General features: G+C 43.1%; 1 protein-coding gene across 1 annotated transcript in view; it reads right to left on the minus strand.

Moving 5' to 3' along the window:
• Positions 1–18,065: 18,065 nt before the first annotated feature.
• Positions 18,066–22,975, minus strand: part of LOC127388242 (contactin-3-like) — a 101,685-nt gene continuing 96,775 nt past the window's right edge. The window contains exons 19-21 of the mRNA XM_051627549.1: positions 22,640–22,752; positions 20,601–20,769; positions 18,066–20,046 (exon numbers count right to left, since the gene is read on the minus strand). Of these exons, the coding sequence (XP_051483509.1) occupies positions 19,946–20,046; positions 20,601–20,769; positions 22,640–22,752 (383 nt within the window). The 3' untranslated portion in view covers positions 18,066–19,945. The remainder of the gene's footprint in view (positions 20,047–20,600; positions 20,770–22,639; positions 22,753–22,975) is intronic.

A 22,975-nucleotide genomic window follows, 5' to 3' on the forward strand; every position in this document is an offset into this window, starting at 1 on the left:
AGTAAACATCCTACTAGGATGATTTCTCAGGAAACCTGAGTGTAGTTATAAATTCTTTCATTTAGTGCAGACACTAATGAATTAAAAACAATATGAAAATTATGCTTGAGATTGTACCCAGCCTTTGGAGTAATCTGTGTTTTTTTTCAGTCATTTATAAGAGGGGGGTGAGGGGGAAGGAAGAAATTATTCTCTTGATGGTCCTAGAGGGAATGTATGAAATAAAGAGATGGAAAGTGATAGTGTAAGATCTTCTTTGTGTGTGTCATGTCCTGCCTCAGTAGGTGGGTGATGCACAGGTTAAGATTTTAGTATTATGACCCAGTGTGTGAGATTTTGGTATTACCCAGTGTAGGAATTGCTCTGGTGAATGGAAATGAAGCCCAAGGCTGTAGGTTGGGCCTCACTGCCCTAGGCTGAGGGCACCAGCACAGGCACTGGGGAGGAGGATGGAGGGGAGAGTGTGCTGGGAGCCAGGCTGAGAAGCATAATTCTGTGTAATTTGAGAAATGAGCAAGCACTTCTCCAGAGGGACAGAGGGAGATTCTCCAAGCCAGTTTGAAATGTAGAGTAGCATGTTCTCTTTTCCTCTTGCTGATGCACAAAGTCACACAGATAATCTAGCTGCCTTGTTACTGTAGAAATATATAGTATCTGCATTTTGTCTCCTTTATAGTGCCAAATCCTGAGTGTCCTCCATCACTATTAGTGTTCCTTTCAAAGGCATAGAGCCAACACAGATATGGGCAGACACATGACACTCAGAGGATTTACAGGTCCAGGAGGAGAGAAGTGGTTGCTTTGCAAGAAATTCCCATTTGCAATTAGGCTAAGAAAGCCAGAGATCCATTTTACAGGAGTTTCTATCCTTGGAGGTTTGGCCACCTGAAATCCATGGCAGCAGTAGAGCTCTTGATCTGCTTTCTTTTCTCTTCACCAGCACCCCTACTGTTAATGCAGCACCAGGAATTTGTGTGAATTCTGACAAAGAACTAACAATGGAAAAAATATAGAAATCCTTATAGTTAAAACGTAAGAGTGATGCTGTTCAAACAGAAGGAAGGATTAGGTCCCCTGTGCAGTGCTGCTGATCCTGCCCCAAAGTGGCTGCTCACAGAAGGGAACCCAGTCTCATCACCCCCTGTGTCAGCAGTGCTGGGGCTGGAGACCAGCTGGAAAAAAATGTTCTCTGCCTTCTTCTGACCAGTACAACTGACTGGGTGAAGGCCACAGGTCCATGCAGAACTTCAGGAACAGTTTGTGATGCCACAGAAATTTAGCCTTTCCCACTGCCCGTGTGTGCTCCTGTGCTGCATTGCCTTCCCATGCCCTGTGGGTGCACCAGCCGAGCCACATCCTGCTGTCTTTAATCCCCCTGAATGGAACTTTCTTCTGGGAAGTGTCCCAGTGAAATCCATTAGGTTTTGTGCAGATCAGGGCACCACCACGGGCACGAGAGCCTGGCCCTGGGTGACCATGGCATCTGCTGAGACCGTAGCAGAGCATCACGGACATTAACAAGAGATATTAAAATGGCTCCAGTGTCTGGAGCTGCCAGGTCCCGGGCCTATAATACATGTCCTGAACCAGTCAGGCCATTGTTATGAGTGCAAAAATATTAACGACTCATTGGTTATTTAAACTGAATCATTTAGAGCTCGTCTGGCTAATGAGGAAGAAAAAACTGAACTGCACAGTTCTTTTCAGCTGTGAGGAGACGTGTGGCATCAGCTGTTCCAGGGAAGCTATCAGGGTACATACCTCGTTAGCTCCCTTGGTAACGTTCCTTATCTGCCTCTTATTAGTCTTTCATTAATTAAAGCTGCAGAATTCAGTGGGTTTTTGTTAGCTGTTCTCTCAGCATGAAATTTGGCTAATTTTTCTACTATTGGAAACAAAGCTCAATGATGGAAGTTTATTCTTATTGTGTTCTTTCAGTTGTTTATTTCGTATTGCTGTCATGCATGGATGAATTTATATGATGCTCTGATGACCTTTAGAAATTCTTCTGATTAAATGCTGTTCTACTTCATTATGACATTTCTGTACTTGTACTACCAGATTTGATGTGTACAGCTTAATAACACAGCCAGACATGAATGCTAATAACTTTACAATTCATTGCATTGCTATTTTTTAATGTAGATGAATTTTAAAACAAGTTTCTCTTGCTGCAGGCTTACATGAATCATAGAAATTAGAAGGTAAGAAAAGAACATATTAGCATTTGTTAGCCTAAATGCACAAATTTTGTAGTAACCATTTTAATGTGTAGTACAACTTTTCCAGCCTCAAGTTTAATATGTACTACAACTTTTCACCCTCGATTTTTTAGCCAACATCATAATTGAATTGGTTTCCTTCTTGCCTAGGGGTAATGATTTTACACTGATGGAATCGTTATTAGATTCTAAGGATTATACTGATGTTGCCTGTTTTACATAGAGCTAAAAAAATATCCAAGTTATTCAACTGTGAAACACTTTGAAGCAAAGACCACTATGAGTCTGAGATAGATGACCTAATTATTATGTTTAGAGTTGCTGTTAATATCCAGCATCCATAACTGGAGCAAACTTCTTGACGTTGCTCTGTGAGGTGGATGTGGAGTTCTTTTGAAAACCCAGCCCCGTTGCATGTCCTTGAAGTCTGGCAGGTGGTAGGTTGCTGTTGTGGAGCTGATGCTGTGAAAGCATGTGTTCATCGAGGTGGGAGGTGGCTTCCTACAGATATTCACAGAAATTACTTGGAAACCTTCTAATCTATGGGCACATCCTCTGGTAGTGGGACAAGAAGCAGAGGAAAGGGGGGAGATGGGGAAAAAAGAAGGCATTACCTAGAGGACAAGTGTCTTTACCGGTAGGGATCTGGTTATCATTTCACTCTGTGTTTGGAAGATCTGCCCGTGCTCCACCACACCTTCTGAAAGGTTCAAACAATGTTTTAACTGGTCCAGAATAGATGAGAACCAGCTCATCAGCATCTGCCATTTTCTGTCTGCTCATCCAAGCACTGCTTCTTGGATGTATGGAGGGAAAGGATAGTCCAGGCTAAGCATAAATTATTAATTTCTGCTATCCTGAAAAACGTCAACATTTCACGGGTAATTACATTTTAGGCTGCAGAAATAGCTGTTGAATTAATTGATTTTACAGTTACTTCCTGATGTGGTAACTGGGTGTTTGTCAGAGTAGATGTGTCAAAATAACATCTTCCAAAGTCTCAGTGGTAAAAGACATTTACCTATATTGGTTGAGTAATCAACAATTAGAATAGAATGTAATTATCTGCAACCTATACTCAGATGGAAGAAAAACTTTGTTGTTGCCTTTAAATACTTTAAACGTTTTTGCCGTTTTTACTTATCAAACACAAGTGTCTGGAACTGAAGTTAACCAAGTAGTCACTCTTGCTTTGACTTCCTTAAAGCTGGAGGTTAACTTCAATTAAACAAACAAACTACACAACTTGTTTCTTTAAGCATCAATTTTAAATCATAGGTGAGAGACCAGTCAGCAGAACTCCAGTGGACTGCTCTTCTGTGTGATTTTAAAAAGCTTTCTTGCTTCCTTACTGTGGGTAGATGTCACTTGTAAGGTCAAGAAACAGGATTGCTTTCCCACACCTATGCTCCAGTCAGTTTTATTCCCTTCATTTCAGAAGAGTAAGGAGCAGCACCAGTTGCAAACTTGTACTTACCCAACTAATTGTACACAGAGCAATCGATATGTGAAATCAAATGCTATGTCTGTGGTGCATTAAGACCTTATCAACCTACTGTGCTCTTGGCTGTTTTAATATGCCTCGAGGTACAGCACACCACTCCAGTTGTGTGTGGTTCAATAGTTTCTTTAGGCTGAGATGTAAACATGTCTTTTAAAAAACAACAAAAAAGCAGCTGACCTAAAGCTAATAGAGCTGCATTGAATTCATCTCAAATACATGTTAAATATTCTTGACACCATTACCCTTTTCCTTTAGAAACTTCAGTGTGTTCTTGGCTAATAATGAAAATAAGGGGGAAAAATCCTGTAAAAACAAACCAAGAAAACTCAGTGGCCCATCTACTTTCAACCTTTTGCTCTTCGTCCTGGTATTTGCAGCAAAGGCAACACAATCCCATCAAGTTTTCTTTTCAGCATTGCACAGGGCTTTGTACTACTTCCTGTGCTCAAGTTTTTGCCTGTTAACAACAAAGGTAATTAAGGTGGTTCTAGCAAAGTTAAATCAAGGTGATAGCAGCAGGCAGGAGCTCTGGATTTCAGCCTGGGTTCTGCAACTGTTTTACCGAGCAACCTGTGCTAAATTGTTTACCATATTTGCTGGTGATTGCCTGTCTTTACAGTGAAGACATTAGGCCTTACATACCTGTCACATCAGTCCCAGGTTTTGTCTGGTGCTTTGGAGGCACAGTGCTCCAGAAGTGCTCTAGAAGACTAGAAGAAAAGGTTTCTTTTTCTGTTGTTTTCTTTCTGAGCAACATTTCCTTTGGTGCAAGTGTTAAGATTGACAAGTGTATTTTATAATTTGTAAATGCACATCAGGCTGAGATATGGTGCATTGGTTTCTGATGTTTAATGCCCATAGTTTAGATGACATGCATTAATCCTATTCCTGTTGTCTTTGTCATGTAAATGGGAGAAATAAGCTCTTGATTTGTTTGGGTTTTTTATTTAAAAAAAAGAAAACTAGTTAGACATTTTTTTAAGAGGTATTGTACATCAGCAGCTAATGAAGAGGAAATAATGATGACTCTGCACTGTAATATGTATTACAAAACTAATTAGACAATAGCAGAACTGCTTACAGATGTCTTTTCAACACCTGCTTGGTAATTTTCAGCCCCGTGTGTTACTCCATTTAACAGTGCATGCATGATGAGGAGACAGCTAAGACTGAAACAGGAATCACAGCACACATCAGCCTTCATTTTTGGTTTTTGTTCATCCAGCTTTACGTATGTTTAAGGGAAGGGTAATGTGGATGGTCACTGGGTAGCCCTTTTCATTGACTGGGCTTTCTATTGCCCAGTGCAGGGAAAGGAGACTGGTATGTTGTCTCCTAAATTCTTTGTGAACACACATTGTGATTTTAGGGCAAGGATCCCTGATTCAGACCATTGTCTTGCATGTACATTATGCCAGGATGTTCTGTGTTGCATCTCCAGCGTTCGCTTATCATCAATTTAGAATTAAGTGTCTCTTTTTGGGACCATTTAAAGCTGTATGTCTAGAAATAATGTTGCCCCTCATTTTTAAAGCTGTGTCTTGAAGTCTTCTTCTTTTACTGTAATAAGAAACCACAAATATTTCTTCTCTGCATTTTACTTGCTTTTGCATTTTTGTCCATTATATAAATAATTGAATTATAAATATGAGTTACAAATGTGGACCCTCAGCCTAATAGCCTGCAATGAGAATAATAAAAAAATCCTAATTATAAAAGCAATTTCCACATTGCTGTGATGGGCCGAGGCTTCAGCTGTGAGCTTTGAACTTGGACTAAAAGAATATATGCAGATTGATGTAATATATAAAAGAATATAAGCATGCATGCATTTTCTTTCAACCTAAGGTTTAGTGGGTCCTTTGTTAAAGGTTATAGAATGTTGGTGTTTTCATTCCAAATGATAAATGGTGGTTTCAATGGATGACAGAAAATGGCCATTGAAAATCCAGGTTGTGCAAATATTTTGGTGGCCTCAGACTAATGCAGAAGAAGAATAGTTCAGTTGGTGATTATTTTTTTAATCTTCTGTGATAGGTTGATGGCTCCTGGTGAAGTTTTGTTTGCTGGTTGTACAGTGTTGAGCTGTACTGACAGGGACTCCTCAGTATTCCCCAAACACTGACACTCTGGTGATTCAGCTCCTTTTTTCTCTCTGCAGTTTCCAAAGGCAACCTTCCCTGGCCCTGCTGTTAATGTGCTGTAAGATCCAGAGCTGTTAGTGCCTGGAAGCCCAACAGGCCCCCAGCTGAGCGTGCTAAAGGTGAGCAACTCTGCTTCAAAGCTTCTTAATTTATTTATCTTTTTTTTATCTTGACCGTGAAAATTTTCAAGTCATGCACTAACTCCTGAGATAGTTACACTTTTAAAGCAGTATGATCACATTTCTCATAAAATAACACATTTTAAAGCAATATGCAATATTTCCATTTTATCGGTGTGTCAGAATTTTTTCTCTATTTTGAAATTTCTGGTACTATCTGCAAGTTTATAAAACCTCATTTCATGTGACCATTGTGAGCTATGGATGTTTCCATCCTGTAAGATCATGTTTGCCTTACACACAGGGATGCTGCTGCTTTATTTAATTCTGCTCTGTACCCTAAAAGCAGTTACAAAGTTTGGGTAAAATGATGCACCAGGACCAGAGAGGACAGAGTCGACAAGGAGAAGAGTGCTGGGGAAGTTCAGGGGATGTGTTGGTAGCATTTGTGTCCCAGAAGGGTCCAAGATTTATGATCTGCTGGGTGACAGGGAAGAGGTGAATGCAAAGGGGTGCAAAGTAGCATCAGATGCCAGCATGAAAACCAGGTGTGGATTTTGTTGAGAGAGAGAGAGACTTGGCAGTGTCAAATACAATGGCTAACAGATGCCCTGGGGACTGTGACACTGGGCTAAGATGCCTTTGGGTAGGAAGTTTACAGGCAGAAAGTAACAGAAAACTTATTTCAAGTGTAAGACAAGGGACTTGCCTAGATACAGGCAGAGCAGCAGCTAAAAGCCCCAAAACCCCAAGCAATTTTGTCATGTTCATCATCAGGATAAGCAGCAGTCTCAGCACAACAGCTGCCTCGGCACTGTCAGCTCTTGTCGAGGCAACAGAGCAAAGCATAAATGTAGTTGTGTGAGGGAGCTGGGGGGACAGAACCTGAGTCTTTCCAAGCCCCAGGTGGATGTTTTGCTGTGCTAAGTGAGTCTGCTCATCTGGGTCTCTCACTGCCCCCACCTAAGGCTGGTGGCACCCCAGGAGCAGCTGCTGTCAGACTGGAGCTCACCCTTCAGTGGAGCACCAAGCAGTACAGCCAGGATTTCTGAGTATCTTTCAAATAATATTCTTCTGAGGTTAGGTGCTTTCCTTCAGCCATGTGAGAAAACGTCTGTCAGTATCAGCATAGTAGGATGAGTGGAGGGGAAGGAAGGTGTCTTGGAACAGGTCCCACCACGTGCAGTTGTGCTGGGAAGTCTGAGGGGTTTTTGCCTTTGCTCTCAGTGTTGGCGTGTATGTGAGGCCAGAGCTGTTCCCATCTCCCTCTGCTCCCTCCCTTGTGGCTTCAGAAGTTGTGTTCCATCTCCAGAGGAGGTGGCACCATGTGCTGTCTTGCTTGAGTGTGTGAAATAAATGATCAGTCCTGAATAAGTGTGTAATACTGACTGTCTGGAGGATATCCTCTCCTTTCTGGGGTTGAATCAGTCTTTCCACAGTACCTTCCTTACTGGCTCCCCAGTGCATCTCAGGTGAATCCAGAGATCTTGGCTACTATTGCTATTGCTTATCTATATCAGCAGTATACTTAGGCATAACCCATATTGATCTAATCACAAACCCAAACAAACCAGCCCACAATCATTTGAGTCCTGTACAGATTGGCAGGCAAAAGCAGGAATTCAGTAGCTGAGACTAACGTGTATGTCAGTAAATCCAGTGTGTAGATTTTCCTCTTTCCTGAATATTCAGATACGTGACCACATCAGTGCTTCTCATTTGGAAGATGATGACAAGAGTCAATTTTATTCTTTATCTTCCACTTCACCTGCTCATGAATGCTGAAGGAAGAAAAGAAACTGCATACTGGGGAGCTCGGTGGTGTTGAGGACAACCATGCAGTGCTCAACTGTTCATTAGGCTGTTAGGGGAGGATGAGGAGGAGCGAGAGGCAGAGCTGAGCATCCATGCCCTGCAGCCCTGGCTGGCGAGGAGGTGCTGCCTATGGGGTGGGACTGGTGGGGCATTAGCCCTTCTCGCCCTGCCAGCCCCTCTGTGCAAGGCTGGAGGGCAGAATGGCCATGTCAGATGGGGTACCTTCAGCCTGGTCAAAAATAAGTTTGATTTCTGAAGATGAGAAAGGTTAAAATTGAGTTTCAATGTCTTGAACTTGCGTCAGGGCTGTGTTTTGTGAAAAGGACAGTGGGCTTTGTTCGGTGGCTTTCCTCGTGTGCTGCATTTACATGCCTAAAAAGGTTCAGCTGTCATAGCCCTGACAAGTGCTAAAGAGCTCTTGTTAAGGTCAGTGATATCAGAGAAGTGTCTCTTGTACAACATCCCAGTGTATCAGGGCTGCCATCCCTGGGAACAGGGGCTGGTGTCAGACACTGTTTGCTACAGACAGGATGGTGACCCCAGTGTCCTGGAGCTTTCCTCACTGCTCTTCCTAAGGAGAGCTGTGTAATGCAGGAAGCTCTAAACGTGCATGACCTTTAAATTCAGGCTGAAGCTAGAAGATCTGCTGCTAACTAAAAATCTGGGATTGCTTTCCTGTGTCTGAGCACTCGGGGAGTAGCTGCAGCTTGCCATGCAAATGCAGAGCCTCCTGTGGAACGGCGCTGAGTGGCGAGAGCTCTCGTTTCACACTGCTGCCACTCCATGCCCTGCTGTTCCTGTGAAAAGAGCCTCTCTGAGGGAAAGGTTCCCACAGACAGAGCCAACTGATGCGGTAAAAAACCCTCCAACAAACCAACAACTTACAGTTTAATTTCTAAATTAGGGGGTGTCCATCTGTGGCCTGGCAATCAGCATCTTCTCTGCTGCTGGTGTTTAGAAGCAGCCCCCTGCTCCCTCGGTTTTCTGTGTAGGTAGTTGCCCTCATCTACTTGAGTTGATCCTGAACTGGGAGCCAGGAGTGCTGTCCTGCTGTAGGTGTGCAGAGGAAGGTGTTCCCTCTGTGAATAGTGATTTTCCAGCACCTTGTTTATTTGTGCATCTGTTTTCTCTGTGTACAACTTACTGTGCTCACAGAACCTCTGCAGACACGCAGAAGTAGATGTCCAAAGGCTTTTCTTCTTCTCACTAGTAAAAAATGCCTGTAAAGTCCATGTAGAACAGCTGCCTGGCAGGTCCCTTCCAAGGAGGCTACAGGTGGGACACACCACCAGCCCACGTGTTGAACCAATGTTTATTTGGCACTACAAATATCTTCTTGAGCCACCTGGACATCATCCTCTTCTGTCTTTAAAGCAACGTATGATGCATTATTGATGGATGAAATACAGAAAACATTTGACATTTCTCTAATACCTTACATTTGTATTCTCTTCTAATTTCAAGTAGTTCCCATTTTACACCACTACCATATAATTCAACATTTTAAGCATATTATTCCTCACAGTGTCTGCTCATATTTTTAAGCTTGTCTGCTTATTTTGACAAGGAGACATCATAAATTATGTATGCAGTTTCTCTCCTTACAAGCTGGTCCCAGCCCTGTGCTGCCCTGATAAGAGCAGTGAGACAGAAGCTGCTTTAGTGACGGCAGGACTCGTGTGACTGCCCTTCAGCTGTGCTGTGACCAGAGAGCAGAGCATGTGGCATGTTGGAAATTAACTGAAACTATATAGGAGAGGGGGATGGGGGGGAAACAGATCCCAGTCTGGCAGTGGGAGAGACTCCTCCAGGATTTGGGAAGAGCAATTTGTGGCAATTTAGTCTTGAAGCTGTGGCTGTGGGCATACCATGGGCTGGATGTGGTGGAGTCCAGTTAGCACATCAGTCCAGGTTAGAAATCGAGGTACTTTCATCTCTAAAATCATCTTGGACATGGAGCTGGGGGTTCAGGCAGCTATGAGCAGTGGTGGGTGTGAGAGAGAGCTCTAATCCACAAGGATCAGAGAGATTGGGTTAAAACTCCTTGAGCAGGGGAGAGACCTGAACCTGTCCTCCACTTTCTAGTGCGTGCTCCAGTTAAATAGGAGAGTGGCCACAAGCAGCAGCATCTCAGTTCTTGCTAGAACTCAAAGAGCAAGAGTTCTGCTCTTTCCTTGAAGGAAAGACAGGTGCTGGGAAGTGATGTTCTGCTCCTTGTCTCAGTGCCTGGGCTTTTATTAGACCCCTTCCATGATGTTCATATCCAGAGGTCAGCCAGTGTGAGGGGTCTGCTCCTGACCCTCCAGTCACCTTTTTCATATAGAATATCATTACAGACTAATTGATTATCTTGAGGACTGGCAGCAGTTCTCTAAGACAGATGTCCTCTGCTGGGAAGCCTCTGCCTCTGATAGCTCTGAAACATGCCTTAAGTCTCATTTTCAAGAAAGCCTTTACCAGATGGGTCTAATTTAAAACATATCCTTTCTTGTTTCTTCCTAGAGGACAGCTGATTAACCACAGGACAGAGAGCTCTGCTTCTCTGAGGGCAGGCAGAAGTAGGTGTTTGAGACCAAAATGCTTACGGGTTTTGGTTTTCCTCACGTCAGTGAGGAGAGATGATGAACTTGTTAGAATAAATACCAGTAAGTGTATTGAACTTCCCGTTATTCTGAATTTCCTAGAGCTGGCCAGAAGGAGGCCAATTCTGGAGAAACAGGTTGTGAAAAAATGCCTCTTATCTTGTCTTTTATTGTTGCTCTGCAAAGACCAACCTTAGGACAATTTGTATTATTTCTCATCAGTCCTATTAGTGGGCTGCTGCCAAAAATCTGTGGTCACAACTGAGGAGCTCAGGAGAGGAGGCTGAAATCAAGCTCTTGTCTAGCCTTCCAAAGGCTGCCTGCATCAATCTGATTGTTCCTGGCAGACATTTCCCAATCAATAGCCAGCTTTGTCATTTGTCGTTTGAACCCTTGGCTTCTTCAGTTGGGCTCCTCATGGTCCTTGCTTTGCTGCTCAGAGGAGGCATCAGCCTGGGCTGTGGTGAAATACTTTATTCTCTTTTTTCCTCTTCTGCATGAAAAAGGCTCCAAGAGATTCCTTTCCTGCAGGCAGGAAACCTGGAAGACTCTGGATCTTTTCAACTAGATGCATTACTAACTGTGCTGCTTCCCAGCCTTGTCTCGAGCTATAAAATACCTCCCCAGTTGAACTAAAAATGGCCCATTTTTATCTGCTTCTCACAAGCATGTCTGCATGGTAGAAATGAGGAGTTCCAGCTTATCTCATGTTATGTAAATATTTCTGTGCTTGTAGAATGAAGTTTTCCTTTCTCTTTAATCTATCTTTCTTGTAGTTTAACCCTCAGAAAGAGCCAAAAGAGATTCATGGGGATTGCCAGTGGCATCATCCCTGAGGAAAACTGGAGAGAGAAAAGAAAACTTAAAATTATCCACATAACCAGCTCATTTGGAGGTGGTTTGCTAGCTAAAGGAAAAGGTTGTCCTGCAGTGTATTTTTTAGCAATTTTTTGCTTAAAATAGCTCGGGACCCAATGTAAAAATAGCATTTGCTGTGTTGGCAGCTTTACTAGATGGACATGGTGCTTCTCTTCCAGCAGCCTGGGAGGTGGCATCATCCCTCATCCCTGTGCTGGGGGCAGGAGATCCTGGTCCCATCCCCTAGGCTGCACTGGGGGACAGCGTGTGGCAGGGGTGGGACAGCGTGTGGCAGGGGTGGGACAGTGTGTGGCAGGGGTAGGACAGCCACAGTATCTGGGCTTCTCTCACTGGACAGCCCAGGGGACCATCACCAGTGACTGGTGTGATCCCTCTGGCCTGCACTTTTCCGTGGAGAAAGGGAACAGCTTGAGCCTGGTTATAGGTGATTTTCTCAACTGAACGGATGTTCCTGGTGGATTACTGTCAAAATGTTAATTGCACTGAAGTAGGCTGAGAGGTGGGTAGAAACCCAGAAGTCACTGCCTCGAGCATGTTTTGCTCATTAACCTGCTCAGTGGAGGAGGCAGCTTGAAATGCTGCTGGTGTGTTTGGCCTGAGGTGGGTCTTGAACTTCATGCATGCTAATGCCAGTGGTTATGGGACAAACTATCTTCTGTGATGGGAAAGCTGTAGGTATGGTTGAAATTAGATGACTCAGGCTCCTGGGGTTGAGTGGTGAAGTTGGCCTTGGTTTGGGGCTGAACTGCTCCCTGGTTAGTACCAACTGCTGTGAAGGTGAGGCTGGAGCTTGGTTGTGCCCATGGAGACAAGAAGGGGTCAGTGTGCTCTGTTTGTCTGGGCTGTGCAGGGGGCTCCTTCTCTTCCCACCCCATGGGGTTAACCACCACAGCTGCATGTGCTGGAGTCCCAGACTCTCTGTCTCACCAGCACGTGCCCATCTCTGAGCAGGCCGTGAGGCACCCAGGGCTGCACCCGTTCCCACCACCTATTTTTTCAGTGATGTCAAGCACTACTGTGTTAAAACCCAGCCCAAAGCCAAAACCAGATATTCAAAGTTCTTTAGCCATGATGGTCAACGCTGTGAATATGAATGAGTGGGAAATATTATAAAATTTTGCTTGGGTTGACAGACGAAGATTAATATTTCTTGTAAGTGAAAGAGAAGGGACACTTGGCATAAATGAGAAGGATTCCTGGAGAAAATTAAGAAGATTTTACTGGAATTATTTTTATCCTTCTGTACCTTTGTGGCTGGAGTTTTAGCTGATTGCTTTAGGCTGTGCTGGCAGGGGGAGTGAACAGTCTTTCCAAAGGAGAAGTTTAGGACTTCAAACTCCCACAAGAAGAAGTTGACTCTAGTCTTCACCTATTTCATAGAGATTTATAATTAGGACCAAAGCACCACTGCTAATGGGAGGAAAAGAAGCAAGCAGTCAGTTGTTTAAAAATGTTTATTTAACAGTTAAAAATGATTGAAGATATAATAATAGAGACTTTGTTATTTGGCAATATTATGACAGCAGGAGGTCTGGCTGAACTCAAGCTTCTCTGCCAACAACTGGGACTGTTGGCATGGTCTCCTATCTGCAGAATATATATATTTGGGATTTCTGTGGGTCTTGTATATGTGGTTGCATAGTTGTTTATCAGGTCAGCTGCCAGTACCTATTGAAAAAAAAGAGGGCATGTTCTAAAGAACAAGCAGATGGCAACAATAACAAAGTTCTGGGTGTGGAGGCAAGAGGGAACTGCTTGTGAACCAGCACTTTGGGTGTCTGCCTGAAGGCTCCTGGTAACTCCTCCGGAAACGTGGTCAGAAGTGAAGCTTGGCTGAGCTGTGTTCTGCCTCAGTCCTCGCCTTGTTTAGAAGAGCTGATTGATCAGTCAGACTCTGCTGAAATTGGGGTAAGGGTTTCATTAGCCTTGGATCAGGCCCCCAGGCTGGATACTCTGGTTGCTTGAAAATAGATAATTAATGGTGCTTTATTTTTATGTTTCCCAGGCAACACAAAACCCCAAGACATTGTTTTCCAGTACACGAGCAGAAGCTATTGGCTGCTGAAGAGTACCACTCTGTCTCTTATGAAGCTGCTGTGAAGGTACCAAAGCCATATTTTCTGTAGTTCTAGACAATTTACATCCTATATCCAAAAAGTAATGACAGTCAGATGCAGCTGATGAAATGATCTGTTCTCACTGCAGAACAACTCATTCAATCAGCTGAGAGCTCTGCTGTTCAAATAGGTAATTAGTGTTGTGACAAGTGCAACTTTAAATGCTTCAGTTTGCTGGCAATGTTAGGAAATGTGACAAAATTTAAATTATTTGTCTGCTTTAACCATGGCCCTCCTTGGGTTGCTAATGACATAAATTCTTGTTAAACACATGTCCTTTTGGCTAGGCTCCTTTACAGGCCCTCAGTTGGGGAAATGATACATTACTTGTACCATAAAGGTTGTGAAAGAGAGGGCTTTCTCTGTGTTTCTTTTTACATCTGTAGCTGATGTAACAGGTCATTGCTTGTGTTCCAGCATAAAAAAGGAAAGATCCCCTAAAATGAGCTCATCAGGGAGAGCAACCCCCATGAATACCTTTCTTGTTGATATTCATTCCAAATTCATGGGCATGGGGAGCACATGGATGTGCCTCAAATCTTCAGGGAGCATTTGCAGCACCTTCCCTGGAGGTGACCAAAAAAATCAATGTACACTTGTATTGCAGGCTGCAGAGCACTGAGTTCAGAGTGCCTGAAAATAAGTCCCTACGTGTGCTTGGAAGTACCTGTCTTGTTGGGCTGTAGCTGCAGCAGGGTGGGGAGAGCATAGAGTCCTCTCAAGGCTGGAGGCTGAGGTAGCAAGGAGCTGAACTCTCTAAAGTTGCTCTTTCCTGATAGACAACTGTGGGATGTCCTTCTGTCCCAAGAGTTGCTTTGAATTTCAATTATCATTGGCTGAAGTTGCATCCTTTCTGTTGGCTCCCAATGGAATGCTTTTGCTTCTCCCATTTTTCAGCATTTGCCAGTGCCTTGATGTTCTCCCACCCAAAGGGAATTAATAGTTGAGATGGAATGAAGAGCACAGCACAGAGAGCAGGCATGGTCCAGTCCTCACAGGACTAATTATGCTCTTGAAAGGTAAGAAAATAATCTTGGGTACACTGGGAAGAAAGTAAGTGTCTTAGTAATGCTCCATAGGGCTACTGGCCTGTCTCCTGTATTTGTCCATTTAAAACAAAAGACTTTCTAAGATAATTTATTGACCTCAAAAAGATGAACAAGAAGCTCAAGAAAAGAAATTTAATACCAAATGAGTTTATCAAGTTTTCTTGACCCTTAGAGATAGGAAAAAAAAAAACCAACAAAACACAACAAACAAAGCAGAGGAAAGATGCACATGAAGATCTTGTGAAGTCCTAATACTAACGCACTCTGATGCACGAACTGAGATGTCTCAAAACAGAGATTTCAAACCCAAAGCAAATGAAGAGCATGGTATGAATGACAGTAAACACCATCACAGGCACTGCCACATGGTGGTTAAAGCTGATGAAGAGGAGCTGTGGAAGGCCAGGTGAGTGTCTGTCTCTTGAATTACCAGCCTGTTGGGTAGGGGACATTTTTGATGCACCTCACAAGAGTCAGAGGGCTGGCAATGCACAGGTACAGCCAGCAAGAGGGAAACATGGAAATAGACCCAGAATTGGTGACAGGCTGGGGTTGTTGCAGACTGTCAGCTGCCTGTGTCTGTGGAAAGGGTACCTAAGCACAGATGTGTGTGCTCCATGGGTACCTCCTCGGGATAGCAGTGTTCCACTGGCAAAGATGAGCAGCTGGCTGCTCAGGTGGCACTGCCAGCCGAGTGGTCCCTGCGGAGAGGCAGGATGGCGGCTGCGCCGCTCCCGGGGGAGCTGAGGTGTGTCCTGTAGGGATGTTCTCTGCCAAGGGCAGGGTGGGGACACACCAGGCTTTGGGAAGGCTGCCAAGGCAGTATCTGTCTGCATCTCCTCATCCTGCAGCCACCTTTCTTACAAAGTGGTAGCAACCGGTCCTGCGGGTGCTAGCGATGTGTCCACATCCTTGGCTGACCCTGGGAAAGACTTCCAAGCTGAAGGGGTGACATTAACATCACCTCTGAGACACAGCTCCCATGGGCACTGGGTGCAGGCAACCTCGGCTTGCTGAGGCTGCTGAAATAGGTGTTAAGCTTGGAAAAAGACAAATGTCTTTCCTTTTTCCTAGGCTGTGCATCCTGCTTCCTGGTGAGACCCAAGCTGTACACATGGCGGGAGGCAGCAGCGAACTGTGAAAAGTCTTCACTGAAAAGCTCCTTTCTAAGAGGGTAAGACTGATGGCTAGAGATCCAGGGAAGTAGTGTCCCACCTCCCCCATCGTGGTGCAGATTGCACTATGTATGCAGCAGATAAAAAGCAGTGCCTCTTTTTATCAAGCAGGCTTGATAAAACAACAATAACATACATTCAGTTATACCTCTGCTAAACATATCCTTTTTTATTGCTTTTCAGGAGTCCAAAGCATTAGCACAAAGCAATTGAGGAGGTTGATTTTCCTAAGAGAGCGAGTGCCTGTTTACAAACTCATTTTATTTTCACAATTTTCCATTGATATTTATTTCAGACAGAAAGCTGCCAGAGTAACACACTCCCTCATGCAGGACAGCTCGCTTTATTGCCTGTTATTAAGACATAACGTATGCAACCCGACAGGCACTGCCCATGTCTGCATTCCACCAGTGAAAGGCAAATTAAGTAGAAAATGGAGATCTCCAGTATTTCTTAGGGCTAAAGTGATACTTGTTTTTAACTCATTTTGTATTCTTAGAGGATCCTGCATGTTCCAAACATACCTGACAGAGGAAACTGTCCAAAGAAAAAGGTGGGTTTTAAATTCTTATACCAGCTACCACTGAGAAATTCAAACTTTAGAAGCACAGGAGTCACCAAGTCCCCTCCTACAAATGGGGCACATATTACTCTGGTGGCACAAGAAACCCTTGAGAAAACTCCTGGGGGCAATAGTGGTGCAAGGAGAGAAATGTTAAACCCACGCCTAAAATAGCCCTACAAACAACCCTTGCCCTCCTGACCTCCAAATCCCAAACCCCAGCACTCCCATCACCTCCTGTTCTGTCACAGCTTCCAGGGCAGGTCCATGCAGTTGCCAACATTTTTTTTTTAACCTGTATCAAATTCCTTTTTCTTTGCTGTGTGTCCAGCAGGTGACAGCATGCTTGGATCCTGTCACAACGACAGTTTGAGTCATTGCCCAGCACCACCCCAGCAAGTTGCCCAGTTTTGGGTTGCACTAACCTTGGCAGCTCCATGGAATTCCACCTGCAGCACCCACCTCTCCCTGGAATGCCACAAGGAGCTCATCTCTGGCTCCTCCTGCTCCTCCTCTGCCTCACCCAGCCTGTGGCTTTGCTCTTTGGTGTCCCTCAGCATTACTGAACAGCTCAGAGGAAAGCAGCTAGATTGTTGGATAGCATATTAAAAACAAAAATACACGTTACAATAGTGTTTTCTTACAAACTGACTCAGCCTGCTTTCCTTTCTTCCTGGATTTCAAATAATAGCAGTTGAAGTGATAAAGTGCTGGCTATTCTTGCTGCAAGTACAAGTGGAAGGGCAGAAATACCCTCCCCACCACCTGAAGTTCCAGTCGCACAGTGATGTTAGTCACATTTTTTCATTGATTTTTTTCTTTCTTTCTTTTTTTCTCTCCCCAGGACTGAGCTGCAGGATTTGATGAGTCACAGAAGCTGCTCTGGAAGAGCCTGCAAGAGGTAGGCTGGCACAGGGACCTCTCACCTTCTCTCTTACTAGCTCTTCATCTTTTCCTCCTGTACTTTCCCAATCACTCATGTTTTTCCAACTCTCCCTTGTAAATCAAGTCAGTTTTATTACTGCAAATAAACTTTAGCTGAATTAACAGGAGATGAGGAACAAACAAGTCAGTTTAAAGGAAGACTAACTGAATACTGTGGGAAGCACAGAGCAGGGCAGGTTTCTACCTGCAACCATCTGCAAGGGAATCCTAACAGTCTTGTTTCTTGTGTTTACACTTGTAAACGTGCTGGGATTATTATTAACCCTTATTGCAACAGCTGGCTCAGCTCCCAAGGATGTAGGAAGGAGCCTTGCTTTAAAAGCTTAAAATATACAGTTCTCTTTTGCCTGTGCTCCCAATGGGGAGGTTTTAGTGCTATTAAGTCTCTGGCTTTATGGGAAGCTGCAGTATGTAAGGAATAGGTAATTTGAGGGTGAGAACAGGCCATGGAATTTAATGCTACATAGTGATACACTGAATAAATTGCTATAAAGAACTAACTCTTCTTAAATAGAATTATTATTTTTTTCTTTTTTTTTTTTCCAGAGGAGATGAAACAGCCTAATTGGGTGGATGGGAGACAAAGCCAGGGAAAGGGAAGTGGCTTTTTTTCCATTGTGCTGCAAACCTGTGGATAAAGGTAAAGCTCAACAGCTCAAGCTGAGCCTCGGGTCCCTGCCCCACGCACGTCTGGCTCCTCTGGGGCAACACCAGGATGTTTTAACAACCTTATTCCTCTTCTCCCTCCTGCCCTGCTTGCTGTAGGCACAGGTCTGGGAACACGGGTTGGGATTTTAGTCTTTTGGCAGCAAAGCTACTGTGAGGGAAACTGCTCCTCTCCTGCCAAGAAGTGCCAGTTAGCAGAAATATTATGAAGAGTTTTTAGAGGCAGTAAATCCCTGTGTGAGCAAATATATAATGCAGACAAGCAACACTCTGAAATACTCTAGGATCCCTCGATATAATAAATATTTTATTAGAGTAATAGAAAAAAATGCATACAGATAACCATAGGATACACACACAACTGGAAGTTTAAGGATAGATTTCAAACTTTTCAATATGAAACAAGGTATTTGGTACATATCTCATGGAGATATATAACTAGAAATTAAAGGATACCATTGAATTCCATGAAAATGGCAATACAGGAACATAGACTAGAATTTGTGAAACAAGAATAGAAAGATTCACCCTTTGTTGCATGAAAGATAACTATATAATTACTAGTAACACCTGTTTTCCATCTCCCACCCCCTCCCCATTTGCAAGTGTCTGAAAACATCACTGGTTAGCCACATTGAAAAGCAACTAGCCATTTATAACTAGGTATGTACAGTATATACAGATCGTGCTGACTTCAGCAGTCGGCAGATATTTCATCTGGATGTGATACTAATATGGGAATTTGCTATCTGAATGCACAACAAGGTATTATTTTTCTACAGTGCTACCGTAATTTCATTATTCCTGGTTCTCTCCCCTTATATTTCTGTGTGTCATAGTAATACTGTGAGATTTTTAACAATGCAAACCAATGTCTTTAAAAGAATGTTTTGTGTCACATGAACCCTTGTTCTGCCATATATGTGGGCAGCTCTTTAAGAGGTGCCCGAGAGGCTGTTTTGGCTGAACTCACAACTGTAGAAGTCAAATGTACCACGTTTTAATGTATCTTGACTATATTGCAATGAAAGAAAGAAGAGATTTCTCTAAAATAGCAAGCCTGAAGTGTCTTTGTGTCATTTATTGTAACCTATAGTATTGTCATAAACTTACCAGAATCATACAACAGTCATGGGGTGCATTAGAGCTAGACCAGGTGAGATAATTTTGAATTGGCTAAAGAGCAGCAGGAAGGAGAGTTATGAATGTAACACTGAATTAAGGATGAGTTTACAGTGCAGAGCAATAAACAAAAGAGCAAGTTAATTTGGGGCTGCATATTTCAAAGCACCACATCACAAGGTAGGGAGGTGGCTGAAGTCCCTTTTCGTAAGGCCATGGTGCAACTGCATTTCAACTGGGCACTTTTGTTAGGGAAACACTGACAGGAGTTCAGAGAAGGACAACAAAAATGATGCTGAAAGTGGGAAAACTTGGATATGAATGAAGGACCTGGTTAAAAAAATACAAGGTAGGGTTATAAGATTATCTTTGTAGTCTGTTGATAGATAGAAAGGTCAAGTGATTGAAAAGATAAGGGACAAAACAGAGAGCCTTCTCTGAAACACCTCTGACATCATTTAAGAGCAGTAGTGGAAGGTCTTGCCTCTTGGACATCCCAACATTGACTGGGCACAACTAACGCCCACTGTGACTTTACCTTCCAACTTTGATTTCTTCCTAGATTGAGAGTAATTTCTCTAAAGGGCACTAAGAAAACTGGATTCTGACCCAGTTTTAAGGAGAACTGCTTGGTCCCACGTGCGACTGTCCCAGTTGCCAACAGAACTCTGTCTCCCACTTCAACTTCACATGTGGAAGATCTGAACATGCAGGAAATACCCAAACCACCTCAGTGTCACTCCCAGCTCTGATCACAGTGCCATCACTCCCCCTCTCTCTTACATTGTATCTGAAGTATGTAATATGTAAACTCCTTTGGTTCAAGTATTAAGGCATTTTAGACTCCTTTTTAAAGGATTTGCTAAATTTTACATTGTATTTTTTTTTTACTTCAACCTACAGTGAAATGTAAAGAATTTAAAAACACGTCAGGATAAAAGAAAAACATGCATTAAACACTGCAGTGTTTTTGTGGTTTTTTTTTAAAAGCACTTTTCTGAAGTAACCAATTCATTTTGTTTCCCAGGAAATGAGAAGGTCTAATCACAACACTGAGTTAAGAGTCAACGAAAATATTGTTGGTAAAAAGCTGGATACACTGAAGATATTCAAGACTGATGGACCAGAACCTCTTGCATCCATACCTGTGGCAAATGGAAAAGGTCAGGATTAAATGAAAGCTTGAATATCTGCTCTGTCAAATTATCACTCTTCCTAGAAACTAACAAATATTTTTGTCTTTTTTTATTTCTGACCAGCAATTAAAATTTCCAAAAAAATACACTAGTTTTAAAGGACAGTAATCTACTGCAAAATGCTGGCACTGTACTAATGGGCTGTACATTCAAAGTGATAAGATATTTTTTTACTTTCCTTTTTTTCATTCTTATGTTTTTAATACCAATTTACATGGTAATTTGCCAGTTCCACAGAAGCAAGTCTGTCATGCATAAGGGCATGAAGACTGTTAATTGCTTTTCTTTATATTACCTTATTACCATACAATATACAAGTATTAATTCATTTTTTTCTCCCCATCCATAAGGACTCTGTACCTATAAAGACAGGCTGTGCCAACTGCAAATGCAGTAATGATTCAGTGCAGCAGGGCAGAGACCTGTCTGTACACTGGGGCTGCTGTACAGAAGGTTCAGGTAATAACACATGACAAAAGAATAGTGATTCAGCCTCAACCTACTGGCTAGTCTGGGAATCAGGATCTGATCACTGCTGGTGCCATCTCCTCCCTCAGTTGTTGCTTTTACTTCTATAATGTAATCTTCATTAGACTGCAGCACGAGTTCAGCTGTTGGCTTGTCTGTGTTCAGCACCTTCATGCTGGGCTGGCTGCTGGTCCTGTACAAAACCTGCAACACAAGCAAAGAGCCAAAGTGTGTCATTTCTTACATAAAGGGACCTTTACTTCTTATATAAAGGGACCTGTACAGTCATTATTTGTGTTTCATAGAGACAAGGTTTCAGTCTTATAAAAGACAGGATGAGAGCAAAGCTCTGATTTTTGGTTAATGTTACAGGGCAGAATTGCATTTAAAGACAGAAGGTAACATCAGGCTCTTCTATTTCAGCTTTAATCTAAAATGGCACAATGTGTAATGATAACAAATGAAGAATATATTCTGTTGAGTGCTTTAATAATGTCTTGTTCTATAAATTACCCCACCATTTGGACTCTGCCATTATCTAGATCAGCTTCTTATGCCAATAGGTAGTTTGGGAAGGGGAGAACTAATTGACACTGCAGACTATGCTGGGAGATGTTCTGCAAGTGCTGAATGATTATTCTGTCATGAACCTTAATTGCATTTGGTGTCTTATGTTGTAAAGACTGGGAGCTACAGGTGACCACCACAATCCACTGCTTGCAGCATCAGGCAAGAGGAGGGATTCAAGACCCACATGAGCCTCTCCTGAAGATCCAGTGAGCTCGAAGGGTCCCCAGTGCCAGTGATGAGACTTGGCACAGAGAGGGGTACGTCCTGGCAGAGCTAAAAAACTCTGTGGATTCAGTGCATCCTCCTGGCAGAGTTCCACAAATCTGACCAGCAGGTAAGCCTGGGAGTTTCTCAGTGCAAAACCCATCCATCCCAACTCCCCAAAAGCAAAGGTAGTGATGATGAAATGGGGGGAAAAAAATGCAAAGTCACTGGAATTACAGACAGGGTGCCACCCTGGAGCCACATTCCTAACACGGTGCCTGGCTGTAAAGCTCCTGGAGGGGGACCCAGGCCTGTGGCTCACTTCCACAGGGACTGAACTATGGCTGCTCTGCTCTTTTCCATGTCAGTTGTTGGCTCTTCTTGCTGCCCTTTGTGTTCTGGAATAAAAACAACCCCCTAAGAAGGCCTTTCCTTCAGCAGAATTAACCAGCATTATTAAGATTCAGCTTATCCTTGTGTACTTCATGTTGTTATCCACAGGGGAACCTGAAACTGTTGTGGGAGACAGAGTATGCAGTGTGAAACTCTCCCTGGTATGTTTTTGGGTCAGGTACTGTCTTACAAAATCAGGTGCCTTATCTAAGCTGTAAACATGTATTTGTTGCCAACAGAACTCAACATTACATACTCAGATCTTCAGCATAAATCTTTTATGCAGGAACAGATCGTGTGGGATCCAGGTGTAACAGCTCATCACCAACATCCTCAGCTATTCTCTTAAACATCCTTGAGGTACATGACAGATGAAAATACTTGTACATTTGTGCTCTGATCAGATTTAGAAGAGATGTAGCAATGGAATTTCTATCAAGACAGTGAGCATGTCTGACAGGAGGTAAGAAGAAGGTTTAAGGCTGTCAGCTTGATGTGTGTGGCACTAAAAAGTGCACCTGCCCAGCAATGGAAACTTGACCCATCAGCTATATCTTGGATTCTGTCTCATGCTCTTGGTAACATATTTATAGTGTTTTACATAGGATAAGTGTTATACTTAGCCATGTTTGGATAAGTGGGATCCCAAAAGCTGGCAGCAGCATCTGCAGCTCCTGGCTTTGTTTGCCTGAGGAGCAGAAGGCATTCAGTGGACTGTTAATGGGATGAGGAACCAGGGTTTGTGAGACACTGTTGAAATATTATGTAAATATATAAAAAGGAGACACTACTGAAATGGTTCACAGGTGGTGTTGTGCATTCTCTGAGCTCACTGCCTTGCAAACAGACAAGAAGCAGCAAACTGTGGGTTGCTTTCAGATGTTTTTTCTGGTCTGTTTTCACTTACCTTATACCCTGTCACCTCGGACTCATTCTCCATAGCTCTTACTTCCTCCCAGCTGAGGATTACTCTGGAGTCAGAGACGTTCCACATGACATTTCCTGGTGGTTGACTGGGTGCTTCAAATACATAATAAAAACATGACTTTAATTTAATTGGCATGAGTGATTTATTCTACAATAGGAAATAATAGTTCAGGTAATTGACTGTCATTACATGTCGGATGCAAAAGCAACTCCAAGGCAGCCTCATCATTTGTACACTTAATGGTTCAGAGACTAAATTGGAAAAACAGAAGGAAGGAAAAACAGAATGGCACATAAATGTTATTTCTGAAGTTGC

The sequence above is a fragment of the Apus apus genome, chromosome 9 (genome assembly GCF_020740795.1).
Source record: "Apus apus isolate bApuApu2 chromosome 9, bApuApu2.pri.cur, whole genome shotgun sequence".
Lineage (NCBI taxonomy): Eukaryota > Metazoa > Chordata > Aves > Apodiformes > Apodidae > Apus > Apus apus.